Below are 18,821 nucleotides of genomic sequence, written 5' to 3'. Positions count from 1 at the left end.
TTACGTCCTCCGATTTTTGGGAAGTCAGCATGTTTTACACATATCCCCAAGAATATACTTTTCACGTTTAAGATATACTCTTTAAAGTAGGAAAATATGGAGTTAGGTATCTGGTCTAGCCCCTCTCCCTCACGAAATGTCCCAGTTTTTTCGCCAATTTATTATTGTTGTGACAAACATTTCTGCCATTTACCAAATCACCCTCCCTCTCTCCCCCCCCCCAAAAAAAAGAAGAAACAGGCGACGTTAGGCTATATGCATCCCAAAAAATGTCTCTGAGCCCCTTAACTTGCCACGAATGAGGTGACAAGTCAGAAAAGAATGGAAACCTTTGGTTTTGTTTCTGTCACAACCGTCATTTAAAGTGCCATCTAGTTTATAATGCTCTACTACTTCTACAGGGTGAATCCAAAAAAGTTGACGTCTGTGCAGCGCAAACTAGAAGCCATTTTGGCCAAAGATGTTGAGATGAAACAGATGGCACAGCGTGCGTTTGTTACTTACATTAAATCAGTTTACCTTATGAAAGACAAAGAAGTATTTGATGTGAATAAAATAGACCTGGAGGCCTTTGCAAGGTATATTGTTCCATTTGTGGCTTCTTTTCCATTATTTTCTCCTCTATCTAAAATAAGATAATGATTTTCCCTGTCTTGTTTGTGATTTTCATGTTAACTTAGTTTTAATTACTTGCGGATCGTTTTTTTTTCGTATGAAAGACAAAGAAGTACATAACGCAGACAAGCTAGACCTGAAGGCCTTTGAAAAGAATTTTTTTTGGTCTATATTGTTTTCTTATTTTGTCCGCTATCTTTTACGTGCTTACAGATTTTTTTTTCTCTATCCAATTCGTAAGTTTCATTTTAGCTGAGTTTGTCTTTATTTTTGTTTCCTTATTAAAGGCGAAGAAGTATTTCATGTTAACAAAATGGATCTGAAGACCTTTGCAAAGTATTTTATTTTATTTGTGGCTTTTTCTTTATTTTGTCCTTTATCTTAAACATGGTTGTTACAAGAGACCTAAAGCAAATACCTAATAACTAGATCTATAAATTGTACTTAAGTTTTCTTAGAATCCACTCTCTATTTCCTTTGAGATGAGATGCTTTCGAACGGAAATTGGGGGCTGTCTTCTATGCATTAAGGTTTTTGAGCTAAATTTGTGGAATAATTTAATCAGTTTTAGGAAAGCTTGGAAACATTAAACGTCTAATTCGTTGGACATTGTGCCTCTTAAGGGGATTCGATACCATTAAGAGTCAGCATATCTCGTCCATTATAAACTTTTTAGTTTGTGTGGCCAAACTATTTAGAATTGATTGGGCGGTCTTGCCATAACTTGTAGAGCTTGGATAAGCGATCCGAATAAACGACAGAAAACTAAATGCCGACATCTACTTTCCCTGAAATCTTAGAAAAACTTTGTAACTTCTCTTGTTTTGTGCTGGAGAAAGGTATATTTAGTTTAGAGAAACTTATATCATTAGAAAGTGTAAATTTTGTTTTTTTAGATCAAACGGAGCAGGATTTTCTTTTTAAAATTCAGGAAAGGGTTGTCCCTAAAAACGTTCCAGTATACCTACTAGGAAAATGTCCAAAATCACCTCAAAATAAATATCATTTGATCAGTTTGACAGCTCTTCAAATTTTCTGTGGTGCTACTCACTTTGATTTAAAATTTTGCCGACAGAATTCCATTGTTTTTTTTTTTCGATCAAATGTCATTATCAAATCAAAAATTCTCAGTTGTTTTCAATGATACAAGAAGTCCCATGGGAGAATTCGCTAATGGGCCCTTTGCCTTTGAGAGAGTCAGCTGACGCTGAGGCTCACAAAATGATGTTTAAAGTATCAAATCCTCTTAAATTTACTGTCAGTAACTTTGAATAGGTTAGGTCTTAACATTTCAAGGTTCAAAGAGTTACATTGGCCATAAGCTGCCAAGAGCTGGACGTCATGCTCTCTCTGTAAATTTGGTATCAACGGAATAGGTAGAGATAATTTAGCCCCTGCAAAATTTCAAATTATCACATGCTTCTAGTATCCTTTTTTTACGATTTTCGTGACAACTTCAATTTTTTAAGTACTTGTATCTTATAAAATAACTATAGTTTGAATTGTAAAATTGACATTTTGAATGGGTAAACAGTATGTAAGACCTCTAAAGTTGCAACAGCAGGTCGCTGAATGGGACTGATGGGACATTGTAGCGACGACATCTTCCTTCTTAAACTCAATGGTAATCCCACTTTTTCATGTTGTTATGGAAGAGGCAAAATAAGGCTTCAAGTTTTCCAGGGGAACAATTTCGTTCGCAAATATAAAAATTTCACTCCCATATCGGGTCAATTTTCTAGTTTTCTTCGTTAGTCAATTTTGTGTTGTCTTTCTTTTCTTTTTGCTTTTCTTATTCTGTTTCTGTTCTGTTCTTATTCTGTGTTGTTCTTGTTCTGTTTGCTGATCTCTAGGAACTATTCACCTGTTACTGCCCATAGTTTTTTCGAAAAGAAAAAAAACAAACACATTGTGGCAAAGTACTAGCTAGCTTAAAAAGAGAGTACTTTAGCGGAATAGCAGCTTTTCATATATTGAGGGCGAATCTATATCGTTTTGAATTTCAACGCCGCTATTTACCTTCATGTAAAATAACTTATTTATTAGAATATTTAATAGCAATTTTAAATTGAAATTCTTTAAATTGATTACAAAGATAAATACCTATTATTATATAAGTCCCGGGGGCCCTTTAAAAATTTTGTTTCGAGTAATCACTCTTCAAATAAAAGCAAAACTGCTAGTTTAAAGAGTAAAGACTTTACAACTTCAAATACATATGAATCCTGCATTTATGTTTATGAAGTTCAAGGAGTTCTCGAGCCGCGTTTATAATTTTCTGTTTCAAATTGAAAAGATAAAATAACTGACAGAGGATTCTTCATGTATATTTGACTATGTCACTTGTAACGACACCATAAACAACAACTTCAACTCAAATCTGGAAGTGATAACTGTTCTCTAAAAGTATTATAGATAGCCCACTTATATGATAAATTTAGGACAACCTCCTAGAATTGAGCGTACCCATGCGGCAATAGCTCTTAAAGAAAAGAAATTACCATATATCGATAGCGTCATCGTTCGCCGGAATCTTTGACATAAAATCGCGTCTAGGTTGAAATTCATTTTCATCATTTTCTATGATGACTTTTCTTATTTGGAACATAACACGTCAAAAAATAATGCCATTTCTTTTTACATTGAATCTAGAAACATATTTATGGTAAATTTACTGACTCGCCTTATTCTTCATGACTTTTCTAATCTTAAGCTAATTTCAAAATTGTTCTATTTCACATTTCTACCTTACCTGTTTCATTTTTTACATTTTTCTTACATCTATTTTCTTTTTATAATTTATGTTTACTCTACAAGTATAGGTTGTAATGTGTCTGTTCCAAAAGTTTTGGGTTTGCTTGAGTGGCTTGTTGGAATTATGTTTGTCACTCGAATTTGGGAGTAAGAAAAAATTATTCTATCAAATTACAATAATTATTCTTATAGTATTTCGTTGTTTTTTTTTTCATTGTTCTTAATATATGCTATTTTTTATTTAGATCTATGGGACTTGCTGTGGCTCCTCGAGTGCGATTTTTGAAACGGAAAGAATTACTGTCTCGTCTTCCTGCTGCTACTACACCTGTTGGTCAACCAATAGCTGAATCAGTTTACGCCATTAAAACAAGTTTTGAAGCACCAAAGAAGACTTTTGATTTTGGAGTTGGCGATACTGATGATGAGATTGATGATATAATGGTTGTAAAAAGAAGAAATCATGATCTAATGGACGTACCAGAGATTCCAGTAGATCTGGAAAAGAAAAAGAAGAACAAGATTATAACGAAAGAATCAGCCGCTAAAAAGATTCTGAAAAAGAATTTGAGGACAAATGTAAAAATGACGTTTGATGACGAGGGCAATGTAATTAACTCAATATTTGGTTTCTTAACTTTTCTAGATACGTTTTTTTTTTTTTTTTTTTTTTTTTTTTTTTAATATGGGGACCTTTTCCGATTCTAGGCTGAAAATATAGGTCCAGTTCTAGGTTTAACAGAACCAACATTTTCCCTTCCTGCTAGCAATCTTATGGATTAATACGGAGCTTAAGTTTGAACGTAGCCTTCCGTAACGCAAGAAAATTATAAATAAAAGGAGTTGAAATTGGTTCAACTTTACTGCAATCTAAACATAAAAAATGAAGAAAATTCAAGAAAAAATCTTTCAATTTATCCAAGAGAACGTGTGTATTTACGGGAAAAGAGTAAAGGATCAGGCTAACAACAAAAATATAAGTAAATCTAAAATGCATGGGAATTCCAGGACAAAGTTCTTTTTAGCAAGAACTTTTTAGATTATTAATTCTATTTGCTTGCACTTGTTTTCTTTTTTTTGCCCTTCACTGTTTATTATGCATATGGAAAAATTTTTTTGTGGCAGTATGATTTACGGTGTTACATTGTTAGGTTTACACCAGTTGGTGGCTGCTCTTGAAGGAACATGGTAGCGCTTGTTCTCTCTGACAAGTAATACTCCATTTTCGAGATAATAAATATTTGGCATTTCGTTTCTTGATGTGGGGTGTTATATTCTGAAATAAGGCATTTGAAATAGGAGTGGTATTTTCTTTACTTTCACATTACCAAGAAAATAAGTAAATCAACTCTTAGAGAAGTATACTTTTACGTAGCTCTAAGTATCTTTTTCTTCTCTATCACTTTCCAATGTGGATGGACCCACTGTTCCTTTTTTCCGTTTCTTAGCACCACCGTCATCATCAGACCCCTAGAAAGCAAGTAGTGCTGCTGCAATAACTCCGCAATAACAAAAATATCTCAATTTTTCATGTTTAAAATTTTGAATTAACTGCCAAATGATGAAAGTAGTATTTTTAACAAGAAGAAAAGAATTTCTACGGAGATTTTCTCAGGTTGTTCTGAAGGGAAAGTAGTTTTATGTGGAAGCTGAGCCATCTAAAGTCGTGAGCGTAAGAATCCTATCCTTTTAATGTGAAAGCTAATATATCAAACAATAAGCTGTACAAACAATGTAGATTGGCCTCATTTTCTAGAGCTGTAACGAAAGAAACCTTAGGGTAGTTTAGGTCGTGTTTTTCGACAATCCATCGGGGGCAAAGCAAAAAGTAGGACATCCTCGAACCGGTGGGAAGGAGATCCGGAAAGGATCAAAAGGAAGGAGGGAGTTCATTGGCAGGAGGAGGAAATTAAGAGCGAAGCTTGGAACCGATTTGGGTAGAGGATGAGCGTGCATGAGCTTTGATGGCGTCTGATGTCTTGGTGCTGCAATTATGTCTCAGTTGTTGTATCTTGTAAAGAACATTTGTTTCTTTAATTCTGTTTTGGTTAACCCTGAAAGCTCTGTGAATAATTAACATATCACTTAATCTCCCTACAAACAGCATACAAAACGCTTTTTTTATGAATAAATGTTCTGAGAATGTATTGTACAGTAATGCATGCAGCTCTAATATCCACCGGAATAAATAATATCTGATGTATAAGGTACCAAGTATGATATGTTACCCTATGTCTAAAAGGTCGTTTGGACACAACCCTACTGAATCCCTTTGAGTTTGAATGATAATGAGACATTCGGCACGTGGGCTGGATGAGTGTTGTAAATTTGGAAAACTTTGCAAGGATAGTTAGAAGAAGGTGTATTTCTAATGAACCAACCAAACTTTTGTCTTGAAAAGGAGTACCTAGGATGGATTGGCATTTCAATTTCCCAGAACGGAAAAAAAATTGATTTGAAAAACTAAACGGTTACTACTCTATTGGAATTACTGTTTCTTTTTCTAGTTTCCTAAAAGTCGTTAATCCAATTAAAAAAAAAAAACACTTATTCTATGTGTGTTATTTCATTATATACCCTAAGCATGGTTTATTTTAATGGAACTAGACGAGTACAATATGTAGTCGGGCATTAACTCCCCAAAACTAACAGATGATACAAAATTCTAGCTACCATGTAAAAAGCCCTTTTTACATATTTTACGTCATATACAACACGTGTTTTGAAGTGTGTAAATATACATCTAACACATAGGATGCCCTTGCTTCATTAGTGAAACAGACATTGACACAAGTCAAAATAAGTCGGTTTAATCTTTTTTTTTTCTTTTTTTTTTTTTAAAATCGAGATACAGTGCCGAACTCCCGATGTAAAATTTTCTTTGTCGCTCAAATATTTAGTCTATTAACATCCTTTCGTGATATCATAAAGCCAAAAAGAAATAAATTGTTATGATTGTTCTGTCTCAGTGGGGTGTTGGCTTAGTCTGACTCTGCAGGGTGTTGGTTCTAATTGCTTGGCTAAATGTTATGCTTTTTGACACCTAGCAATATACCAGATATTCTGGTTTGAGTCCTATCGATGGTGCATTTTTCAAAATCGATTTTCCATGTATTTCTTATTATTCTTTTTAAAGTTATAGGCTTAATGGAATATGTTGTGTATGTACTCTAGGCCCAGTTATGCTTTTACACTTACGACTATATTATGATTTTTATAGGCGAAATTCGATGCCACTCGCCAAAAAATGACAGATGCTGCTCGCGAGTATGAAGAATCTGCACTGGCTGCAGATACACCGGGTGGCATTAACATTGAAAAAGCAAGACAAGTGCTTCTTGAAGAAGACAAAGTGGACAAACAAATGTTCAAAGAAAAGATCAAAGCTCGGCATAGGTAATGTAATCCCTTCCATCTTTGACAGATCTTGTTTAAACCCGGATTTCTAATCTCTCCGCTCTCCCAAAATGAACCAAAGTCGGTTAGTACAATCCACTTTTCTCTGTCTGAAGATGTGGATTACATTTTATCTTTTCCCAAAATTAGGTACAACTCTTCTTGCTTTTGAAGAAATTGTTTGACAATGAAGCTTTCCTTGTCAAAATTGTTTTTCCCTGTTTTGAAGGCAAAAAAAGTCCCATTTCAGATTCCACCTTCTTCTGAGATTGTTGTCTTATAGCTGTAATCCAATTGCATTGTAACGGCAGATTTGTTTGTATGTAAAATACAATTTTTCATGAAAACCACGTTTTTTGGTGTTTTTTCTTTATTATTGTTATCTATATGAAATTATGTTATTATGATAAATGCTGGTAAAAAGTGACAGCATTAAAATAGTAGTTCGCTCTTTACTTGGTTACAGCTAAGAAGATGAAGGCTTTTTCCAGCGTACGATGTGAATTTTTTGGAGAAAAAATATATTTTTAGAAAAATATACGCAAGTGAGGTGAACGCTCTATAGGAAAGTGAAGAGAACGTTAGAGAAAATGTTCATAAGTGCTTAGTAAAGTGGCTGCATCCCTTCATCAAACAGTCAGAAGCAACGAACTGTTCGATTATTCGGACTGTTTCGTGGCAGCAAACTCTACTGACGATCGAGTCGTGCTAATAGTACCGGAATCTCTAAAAAGCATCTCAGAAGAATTAGTGTTTAATGTTTTATTAAGTTCAAAGTTACCTCCTAAAAATTATGAGCCTCAGAAAATTTTCCTTATTCTTTAAAAAAGAGGGGTACACCCCAGAATCGGCGAGTGATCTTGATGAAGACTACAGCATCAAATTAGGTATATCACAGAACCCTATTGTTGAGGTTTATAGCCTGGATCTGCAAAATGTGAGATTTTTTTTTTTTTCCGAAAAGAGTGGTCACGGATGCATGTTTTTCTAAATTTTTTTTCCCCAGGAATGGTTGTGGCGAACTAATTGTCCTAGAACATTAGAAAGGCTCATTATAAACTTCTAGTGCTTTTTAATTAAGTAACAAAGAAGATTACCCCGCAGCAAAGTAGCGTATTGTGTCATTTTGTGGTGCAAAACGGCCATTTTGGCCAAAGGCTGCCGTCAAATGAAAATTCTGAGATAGACAATCGATTTAAAATTATCCAAAACTATAAAAAGAGCTTTACGTTTCCAGAGGCAGCAATAACGCACGGATACACATTCATTCCTAAAGACGCACTTAGTCCATACTAAATAAACGGTTAATATAGGTATTTATTTCAAAGGTTCATTTGATTAAGTTGATTCACTTGAGGCTTGACAAAAGTGTATACAGTGGTGTATAATTGCGCGTCAGCTATTGTGGAGGAGGGTCGGTGGATCTTTTTGTGTGCAGGGAGAGTGTGCTTAAAGACTTGAAAAGTGTGTTTTGTGTTCAATTTTTTTGTTACCTTGTGAGGCTTTAGAAAAATATAGAAGGAGTTGGGCGAGGGGGGGGGATAAGCAGGAGGACAGGGTAGAAATCAATCTGTACAATCAATTAACCTACATTTCCTCTTGATTCATGGGAAAAATTTTTGGACTACACCTGTGAAATAGGTGCATGCGGGGTTATAGCGCCCCTCTTATCGCAGACAATTTTTTTATATGTACCATAAAACTTTAATTTCTCGTGCTTATTCGATATATCCAGGGAGAGAAAACTAGATTTATTTAATTTAGCCATTTTATAGTTGAATGTGATTTTGAACTTTGGGATTTTTGGCAAAATACAATTGGCAGATTGAAAAGACTGGAGCTTAATTTTGAGGAGGAGGGTCTTTGGTTGATTTTGTTTTAAAATAGCACATGTATAAATATCTTTAGAAGTGTTTTAAATTTGAGCGTTGTTTTGAGTTACAAATTTAAGTTGACAAACGTTTTCATTTTAAATGAATAATCGGACACCGTTCGTACAGCATACTTTGGAATACCCTTGTTCATTTAACCCAGTTATCTTTCTTAGTAGAGCTAGGTGATTACCACTTTCGAAACTAATTTTGTTTATTTAATCATACCGGTAGTTTTTACTCATTTCGAATCGTCAATGGATTGCCTTTTTTATTAGATAGCAAAATGTGACATCTGAATCGATAAAAGATGACAAAAATAGTCGAATGAAAGTTTTGTTGTTAGCATTTGTGCTAAGTGCAGTAGTTCGGTTACAGCCTACTGAGTCTTCAAGAAACGTTGTGCTGGGTGTAAATGGGTATATTTGGTATTTTCCAAAAGTACACAAAAGAGCAGCAATAAGCTATGTGAAGCTGTTTGCGCGAATAGTTCTTTTCTACATTTAATAAAAAAAACTTGACTTTTAGATGAATAATATGGCTTCATCTGGCAGCAGTGGCGTTGTTGAAGGGGGACAAGGGGGAGGGGGTACAGTTGCCCCCCCCCAATGATTTGGAAAAAAAACTAATAATTTTTTACGTATCTTTAAAACTGTTACTCGTTTTAAGTATCAAATTTACTATATACTTAGAGGCAAATAATCCTTTTAATTTTTAATTAATCCTTGCTCGTTTTTAACATAAGTAAAATGAGAAAAATAGGGGTCCAATGCACTTCATAATTTGTTCCACATTAATATTTTTCCAAATATATTGCCTTTGAAACCTTATCCTCAAGTAAAAATCTGAGCCTAGTTAATTGCAAAGTTGAAAAATATTCTATGCTTCCCGTTTCGCCACAATTGCCCCTGTCAATTTTTTCCTGATATTTAAGGTGCTTTTACTTCCTAAGATCTATCAGTTCAGAATTAGATTCTCTTGTTTTAAAACTTTCAACAATGGAATTAAATACACCCTCTACATCTGCAAATAAGACAGAATTGGAATCATTGAAGAATAACAATGTAGATATACAGTGAATGTGATTTCCTGAATGAAAAAGAAATCTCTAAAAAAGAAAATGAGACTTAGTGCTTTTTATAATGATATTCGTACTATAACTAAATAAGTCAAATCGGTTTTAGTTTTGGTCATGGCATTTGGTAGAGGGGGATCCGCTCCAGTAATCATTTAATTGTTTTAATTTTTATTTCCAGTATTTAATTGAAACTCCAATTCTCTTATATGTCATTGAAATGCCTAATAAGTGCTGATAACGTCCTATTCCTTACGTTTTGGATTCACATACTAATTACAAATGTAGGACTGCCTCTATGTACAATACTATTCTGACTTCTCGCTATTTTCGCTTTGTGTGTTTTTCTCACAATTTAGAAATTTTGTCTGTACGTATAAGTGGTACCAACCCATTCTCTTTTTCTATTGTTATCAGTTTTAACATGCAGCACTAAGAGACCGAACTTTGCTTTTAAAGAGAATTATTGATATAAAAATGATACTCAGTGTAACCCACCTCTGGAAATGTATACCCCCATCTCCTGATTTACAAAAGAAAAACCTTTGCGTAATTTTTATAGAATTGTTTTTTTAACAAAGATACAAATGGGGAAGGCAATTTTCAAACTCTAGGATTCAATTTTCCTTCCAATTGGCACCCCTGGCAATATGAACTGCAGCATTAATGGTGAATCTGGGCGACAAAAGCTGAGTGCATGTGACATTTACCTTCGCTCACCCGAATGCTTGTTTACGCTATGCTACTGTCGTCGGCAGCATCACATTGCTGACAATTTTAGTAAAAGCCAAGCACCAGCACTTATATTTATGATTGTCTAATGTGTGTTCGTTGTTTATAATGTATTGCGTAATGTTTTTAAATTCACCAAGTAGCGTGTTTGTTAAATAATTACTTTTGTTCACTACCGCTCGAATAGCACTCCCTCTCTCCCCCTCCCTCCGCAATAAAAATACTGTATATACGCCCCTGTCTGGCAGGGAGTACTCGTTTATAGAATTTCGTCTTGTAGGCTGTGAGCAAAATATACTGAATCATCTTTTATCTCGATCATTGGTAATTTGTTCAACTTTTAATAATTTAAATACGATCTACAAATCGCTGTGATATTTTAATAAAAGACGCTGTGTGACATTTTGATTTCATTTGTACCCTATATCCAATACGCTTTAAATTAACCATGGGTCGAACATTCGGTCGAAACTTTTTTCCAGCAGCTCGTTCGGTTTTCAAGATACTAACTGGCCTTTTCAAATATTTTTATCTTATACTTCTGCTTGTAAAAGTATCCGGGAAGGGGGATTTTGACAACAAAATTAGTTTGTCATGTCTTGAAGGCGTGGAAAAATATCTCCTGATTGAGCAACTTTTCTGTAAAAAAGAAAGAAAGAAAGATGCAAGTAATTTTTAGTGTGCATTTTGGATTGCAGAACAGCAAATCTTGCCAAGTAGATACAAGAATAATTAAAGAATTCTAGTAGCCTAATAATATGCCTTTAGTATGTTTGCAAATGAGCTTTTTCTTTTGTATATTTTCATTCTATTTTGTTTGTCATGGGGTGCTCGAACCCAATCCCCCTGGAGTATGTTTGAGCCTTATACTCCGGTAGATATTCAGTTTTGGTTGTATTTATAATAGTTTTGTTTCTAGGGAACAACGGTTAAAAGACAAGGAAGAACGTAGAAGAATTGCCAGAGCTAAGAAAAATGAAAGCTCTGAGGTCGAAGAAGAGAGTGATGATATTTACACATCGGAAATTATCGATTCCTTACCTGACCCAGATAAAATTTATGGAAGAAATTCGGAGTCAGAAAGTGACAATGAAGAGAATGTGTCTCAAAGTAAAAAAATAAATAAAAGGCGAGCAAGTGATAGTGACGATGAATTGATGGGACACCAGAAAAAGAAAGACAGTAAAAAATTAAAGAAAAAGAATGGGGACATTTCGTTGGTAAATTACGAAGAATTGGCATTGAAACTCTTAGAATCCTGACAGTTTTATTTCATTTGAAATAAAGTCAATGTTTTACCTTTTTTTTTTTATCAACCAGCACACCCAAGCAACGAACGTCGAGTTAGAGTGACAGAAGTTAAGTTTCAGTGTTATCTCAGACAAGAGTATTGTATCAGAAATTTAATCTTGACCAATGTGCCAAACGTATTTTAAAGGAAAATCAGTTTCAGATAGGAATTCATATATTATCTAAATTCTCTAAGATTCCCATTTTCCCCCTCTAAAGGCACAACCAATTTACAAGTTGTTAATTCATACCAAATTCAATTCAGATCCCATAGACCACTCTTATAGATGTGGAACGTAAGATGTAGCCATTCCTTTACAGAGGTCCGATCAAACACGGAAACCCAATATAATATCTATAGTCGTATGCTAAGTTTTGTTAAATAAATATCACCAGCCTGTCAAACGTAGAAAGATAAATAGGAGTTTTGACGCCCCCCTCCACAGAGGTCGAAAGGAATAACTATGAGCCTGGCTCTTACTTCCCGACAGGTTTTTTGGGTACCTGACGTCCCCTTCTGATAATGTGCTTACGCCTGAAATTTAGAGAAAACCCTCCCTTCCTCCTTCCCAGAGTGGCTGGATCGATTCTGTGGCCTGAAAAGGCATAACTAGGACATTAACTGTTACTTCTAAGTTTGGTTCAAAGCAGACACAATCTTTTGTTTGATACGTTGAGAAGTAAAAAATTGGTACCTCTTCACCCATAGTTCAGGTTGGTCCTAGACCCCCCGAAAAAGAACACTGTTTGTTACCTCCCGTAGAGTTGGTTTGAGATTCAACAGCATCTCCTGGTTGAAGTCCCGACGAAAAGAAAAAACTGGAACTCCCACCCCCTACAGAGGATAAATCGTATTCTGGCCCAAAAAGCCACAATATTCAAATCAGCTCTCTGTCCACCACATTTTCTTAAAAATGTGGCAACCCGTTGTGATGGGTGCCCGCCTCCCACCTAAAGACAAATCATTGGCTAAAGATCCTAGGAAAGCGTGAGTAGGGCAGTTGCTCTTTATTCCAATCAATTTTTGCTTATGTCTTACCATTGGATTACAGTACGGGGGAGGGCAAGACCCCTCCTTGGCAAAACAAATTAAGAGGTGAACTCCCTCCCCCTTAGAAAGTTAGGCTTCGGCTCTAAAATGTTCAGTTTATTACCATTACTTGTATTTTCATTCATAGAAACTGATTATATCCCCTTTCTTATCTAACCCTGCAAAAAGACATATTTTCTTCCTTGTAAACGGAAAAAATGTGTAAATTTTGGCTTCCGATAAGCATAATTAGGGTTATTGTCGAGTCTTGACATTGTATCTGCAATGAACCCTTTTTTCTTAAAAAGTGAACGGTAAGGTCCCCTCGTAAAACCAGCTTTAGTCATTGCTATTTTGAAGAGACTGAGTGGAAGAGACACTATTGTTTTGGCAGCAGGGTTGCCCCCTTGCCCCAAGGGGAAATGAAGAATCTACTTCTATGTATCTGCGTTGGTAATAAAGAATATTCATAATCTTTACATCACAAAGCCGAGAACACCATTCTTAAGCGTAGTTTGCGGAAATCCTTCCAGATTTAGCAATCCGTGCAGGGATTCCGTCCGTTTTTGTTTTTGAAAAACTCTAGCTTTCTGCGCCGATTTGGTCAAATCAGGACGGATTCTTGGCAAGGTTTTTAAATGAACAAAACCATGACTATGGATCATCAAAAATTTCCTGATCTTATAACAGTGGTTCAAGTCTAGCCCAGATTGTATGATACTGCTCACCCAGGCTATAAGAAAACCAAGAAAAATTGTGTTATTTGGCTCTCTATTGCTCAACAGCTTTCAGAGGAGGGTTACGCTGATGCATTTATTTGAAAATTTTGTCTTAAAACGTAGCGTTTTCTGGGCCATCGTTCGAAAAGATGCGGACGGATTTCCCCAATGTTTAAATGAACCATAAACCATTTCTGTTGACATATATGAAATAGGGTGCGACATTACAGCGGTATCATCAACACTGTTTTAAGTACAGATATCAATATTCCAGTTTTGGAAACAAAATTAGTCGAAAAACTTGAAAATCCTTACGGTGCCTATGTTAATATCTTTTAAGTTATTTCGTACCATAATATCGCTTTGGGGATCTTAATATACGAGCTAGTTATTACATTGGTGCAAGGCCGTACCCAGGACTTTTTTTCGGAGGGGGAGGGGGTACTCAAATATTTTTTTTTTTGGGGGGGGGGGGAAGGGGGTTACACAAAAAAATTAAAAAAAAAAAGCATGCAAAATTTGTTTATATCCATTTTTGTTACATTTTTACGAGTCAGATAAACATTTCGGGGGGAGGGGGTCAAACCCCCCTGGGTACGGCCTTGCTTTGGTGGCTGTTTTAAAAATAGAATACATCAAACAGTTCGTGGTAACGAACTGTAAGTAAGGAGCGACCCGGCTCAATGGTAACTGAAACTCTAAAAAACGGAATTTTGGTACCAATAGGTACATCAAAAGAATAAGATTTTAATTCTGATTTCAAAAATATAAGTTTCATCAAGTTTAGTTTGACCCATCAAAAGTTACGCGCCTGAGAAAATTTGGCTGATTTTCGAAAAAAGGGAAAAAGACCCCCTAAAATTTATTGAATTTCAATGGAAATCACACCATCAGATTCAGCTTATCAGAGAATCAAACATCAGAGGTTTCAATCTCATATTTACAACAATACGGAACTTTGCATTTTTTGCCATATAAAAGATCTCGGGTGAAGGGTTATTTGTTGTTTGTTTTCCAGGGGTGGTCATATTTAAACAATGATGTTAGAAAATCATAGAACGGCTCATTTGAATAGAAACTAAAAGTTTTAGTGCCCTTTTTAAGTGACCAAAAAAAATGGAGGGCAACTAGGCCCCCTCCCACTCTCATTTTTTTCTCAAAATCACCCAATTAAAATTTTGAGATAGCCATTGTGTTTAGCATAGTCGAAAATCTAATAAATATGTCTTTTACAATGACTTAGTCCCCCACAGTTCCCAAGGGAAGGGCTGCAAGTTATGAACTTTGCCCATTGCTTACATATTGTATTGGTTATTGGGAAGTATACAGACGTTTTCAGGAAGATTTTTTTTCTGGTGGTGGGGGAGGGGGTTACTCGGGAGAATATTTCCGTGGAGGATGTTTCTTTGGGGTAAGGGATATTTCTATGAAGGGGGTGCCGGATTTCCAATCATTATTTAAAAAACGATTAAAAATTAAATAAAAAAAAAACAAGTACTTTCAACTGAAAGTAAGAAGCAACATTAGAACTTAAAATGAACAGAAATAATTACGTATATGAGGGGGGTCTCCCCCAAGTTTATACTTCGCTCTTTACGCTACAGTTTTTTTTAGTGCTTTCAAAAGAGCTATCTATTCTAATTAAACGGCCTTTGTTATTCAGGTGTTTTTGAATTAAAATTTTGTTTAAATTCTAACTTAAAGAGTCTGATATTGACTAAGGGGAGAACCCCATCATATACGTAATAAAAAAAAACAATAAAAAAAAACAAGCGATACGGCTCAACAGTTAGTGAAACTTTTAAAAACGGAACTTTGATGTTAATAAATGTATCAAAAGAATGGGCTTATAATGCTGATTCTAAATATATAAATTTTATTAAGTTTAGTATTACTCATCAAAGGCTACGAGCCTCAGAAAACTCACCTGATTTTTTAAAGAGGGGGGATACATCCCCTAAAAGTGGAAAATTTTTAATGAAAATCACACCGTCAGATTCAGCGTATCAGAAAACCCTATAACATAGGTTTTAAACTCATATCTGCAAAAATCTGCAACTTTGTATTTTTTGCCAGAAGAAAAATATACGAATATAGAAATTCGTTACGTAAGTTAATTTGTAAATTATGTCAGAACCAAATTTAGAGACAACCATTTAGCAAAATAAAATTAAAATTTTTATGCAAATTTTGTTTACTTATTCTATGACGGCGAGCTAAAATAAAAGCTGCAACTAAAAAACGATCAGAAATTAAATAAAAAAAAACAAGTTTGTTAAACTGAAAGTAAGGAGCGACATTAAAACTTAAAACGAACAGAAATTATTCCGTATATGAAAGGGGCTGTCCCCTCCTCAACGCCTCGCTCTTTACGCTAAAGTTTGACTCTGTCTCACAACTTTATTTTTTAAAACAATAAAAAACTTTAGCGTAAAGAGCGAGGCGTTGAGGAGCGGACAGCCCCTTTCATATACGGAATAATTTATGTTCGTTTTAAGTTCTAATGTCGCTCCTTACTTTCAGTTTAAAAAACTTGTTTTTTTTTTATTTAATTTTCTCTTAAGTAAAATTGATAGGCTAGTATATTCATGACAGAGCTGAAAAGTAAAAAGAGTGTAAATTTATGTTTATGAAGATTTGCATTTCGACCAAAAGCTGAGTTTACGTGGACTTATTCTGATTCTAGAGAAAACAGATCCGTTTGGTTTCATCTGGTATAATCTAAGAATGCAAGTAGCTATACGTGTGGATGAATTGAGACCGGAGCTGATTTTGTATCTCCGTAAAATGTCGATTCATTTTTACAGCTTTATTGTTTACGTCTGTAAAAACAGGAGCGATTGATGGTCGTTGCGAGTGGTTGAATTACGTCCATTTTCATCTTTCTTTTACTTTGAAATTGCCTAGAATCCTTAAATTTAAAGTTGACTCTCGTTAAGAACTCAAAATGTTTTCTATTCAAACATCATTGGGCTCCAGAAAAATCATCCTTTAGGTTAAACATGAATATGAAACTAGCATAGTCTGATATGCCAAATTTAAAACTTTACTTAATTTAACAATTGGAACAAACAAAGGGCTTTTCTCAAGCTGTGACATTTATATTTATATTTCTTTTCTTTGCTATATATTACTGGGTTGGGAATCCTTTGTCCGAGGGGCACGGGTTCGATTCCTGGCGTGGCCAGTTATTTAGTTTGGGACAGGGTTCAGTGGTGTGACTCTGTATGCTCAGCCGGAGTCGACCCAACTCTAAATGTGTACCTGGAGAAATCTGGGGAAGGTAAGCAGGAAGGGTTTGCAAAAGCATAGGATGGCTGGTCCCCAACCCCCCATTGTACTTCTTGGCTGAATGGCCACGAAATGGAGATCAGCGCCGCTGGTTTGGACCTTGAGGGTCCAGCGCCATCATACTTAATTACTTACTATATAGCACTGCAATCGTGATAATAACGTATGTTATTCACCCTTTTCTATGATGTCATCAATCCTTATTTCTTTTGCTATTGGCTCTTTTTTGATCCTTTGGGTTGGATCCACCTGCAACAGATCCTCTTTGATTATCGGCTGCTTCAGGATTACGTTTCTATAGAGCTCTTCTAAATCCACTTGAGATAAAACGGCCGTGTTAACCCATGCTAAGATGCGACTTTCCTAGGTTTTCAAGATAGTGGATAATAAACATTCAGTTAAGAATGAGTATCTCCCCATTCACTACATCCACTTGTTCCATACGCTCACCCCCTGAGGAAGAAAAAAAGGAGGCATAGCGGTGTTACATCAATGCTACCGATGCCAACATCTGACTTTCCTTGTTGTTCAAGGTGGGGGACTATAAACGCCTGTTTGAGGGTTTTCAGGCTCTTTTTCAAAATTCACAAAAACAAATTTTTCACAATTACCAATTGCTGTTCAGTTTTATCTAAATTCAGATTTTATATTTTCAGAAGAGTGAACATAAGGATTAAGACAATATCTGTCACTAAAAAGTATCTTTAGAATTCACTTTTTTTTAAATAATGCTGTACTCTTTACTAGGTTGTAGCTACTGCTTCAGCCGTGATTCCTATAACAACATAAAATTAGAAACTCTCCTTTGTCTCCCCGTATAAGATAAAATCCTGGTCATGGTTGGGCCATGATTGAGATAATAATCGATGATGAAGATAATCCAAGTAATTATAGACCTGTTACTACTTTATTACCTGTTTCTAAAGAATTAATTTAAAAAAACTATCCGAAAAAGAAGTTTCTAAAGAAAAGTAAAGGCCATATTAAAGTTAAGATCAGAAGAAATAGAAACCTCAATAACAATAGCAAAAATATTTTGCTATTTAAGTATAAACGAAACCCAACACGAACAAAAATTAAACAAACCATGGCAAAAAACATACAATAGGTAGTAATATAAATGAATAAAAAAATCTTAAAACGAGTAAAGCTTAAGTTGAATATGCAAATCAAGCTTAAAAAGAAAAAAAATATTATACTATTGAAGTATAAATGAAACCCACGACGAATAGAAATTAAACAAACAATCATAGCAAACAAAACTACAATAGGTACTAATAAAAATGAGAAAATACATCTGAAAACGAGTGTAACTTAAATTGAATATGCAAATCAAGCTTGAAACGAACAAAAATCACTACAAACAAGAGTTTGGGTTTTGCCTCCTTTTCTCACTGTAAAAGACTAAAACTACTGTATCATTGGCGCTTTACTGAAAACGAATTATGCTACAAATATTTTCTTTTGTAATTATTAAAAAATCTATTACAACATTATATATTATTTTATCTTTAAACTATTTTGAGCAAAATGACTATCTCAAAATCTTGTATCCGATGCATTTGGGGAAAAAGGGCCTTGGGGGGGGGGGGGTACATAGCCCCCCGATCACTTTTGATTCTTAAAAAGGGCACTAGAAATTCCAATTTACAATCAAATAAGCGCCCTCTGAAGTTTATACTACCATCCTTTCCATAAAGACCTTATATGTACCGGGGGCATATACACTTTCCACCGGGTTCTGGGAGGGGGCTGCGTTTTATCCCTGAAGTTTTTATTATATGATTTTTTGGTCAATTTTGAACGAAATGGCTATATAAATAGATTGATCGGACACATTTGGGGAAAAGAGGGTTGGTAGGGGGGGGGGGGGGCTAGTTGTCATTGGATCACTTTTGACTCTAAAAAAGCGACCAAGAACTTTGAATTTCTAATCATTTGATTCCCCTCCGAAGTGTATCCGACCACCTCTTCCATAAAACCTCATATACACCGGAGCACAACTTACAACCCATAATCCCCCCGCGCTCGGGGGGGGGGGGGGATGT

At 35.2% G+C, this 18,821-nt stretch overlaps 1 protein-coding gene across 2 annotated transcripts in view; it reads left to right on the top strand.

The window, feature by feature from the left end:
- Positions 1-11,745, top strand: part of LOC148949421 (putative ATP-dependent RNA helicase DDX10) — a 43,116-nt gene extending 31,371 nt beyond the window's left edge. For both annotated transcript variants that reach the window (XM_089093447.1, XM_089093448.1), the window contains exons 9-12: positions 402-578; positions 3,615-3,978; positions 6,590-6,765; positions 11,363-11,745. In XM_089093447.1, coding sequence (XP_088949573.1) covers positions 402-578; positions 3,615-3,978; positions 6,590-6,765; positions 11,363-11,705 — 1,060 coding nt within the window. In that variant the 3' untranslated portion in view covers positions 11,706-11,745. The remainder of the gene's footprint in view (positions 1-401; positions 579-3,614; positions 3,979-6,589; positions 6,766-11,362) is intronic.
- Positions 11,746-18,821: the final 7,076 nt, after the last annotated feature.

The sequence above is a fragment of the Artemia sp. Qi Xiang Cuo genome, chromosome 8 (assembly GCF_049724085.1).
Source record: "Artemia sp. Qi Xiang Cuo chromosome 8, ASM4972408v1, whole genome shotgun sequence".
Taxonomy (NCBI): Eukaryota; Metazoa; Arthropoda; class Branchiopoda; order Anostraca; family Artemiidae; genus Artemia; species Artemia sp. Qi Xiang Cuo.
The sequence above is the reverse complement of the archived record's forward strand: the minus strand, read 5'-3'. Positions and strand labels throughout refer to the sequence as shown.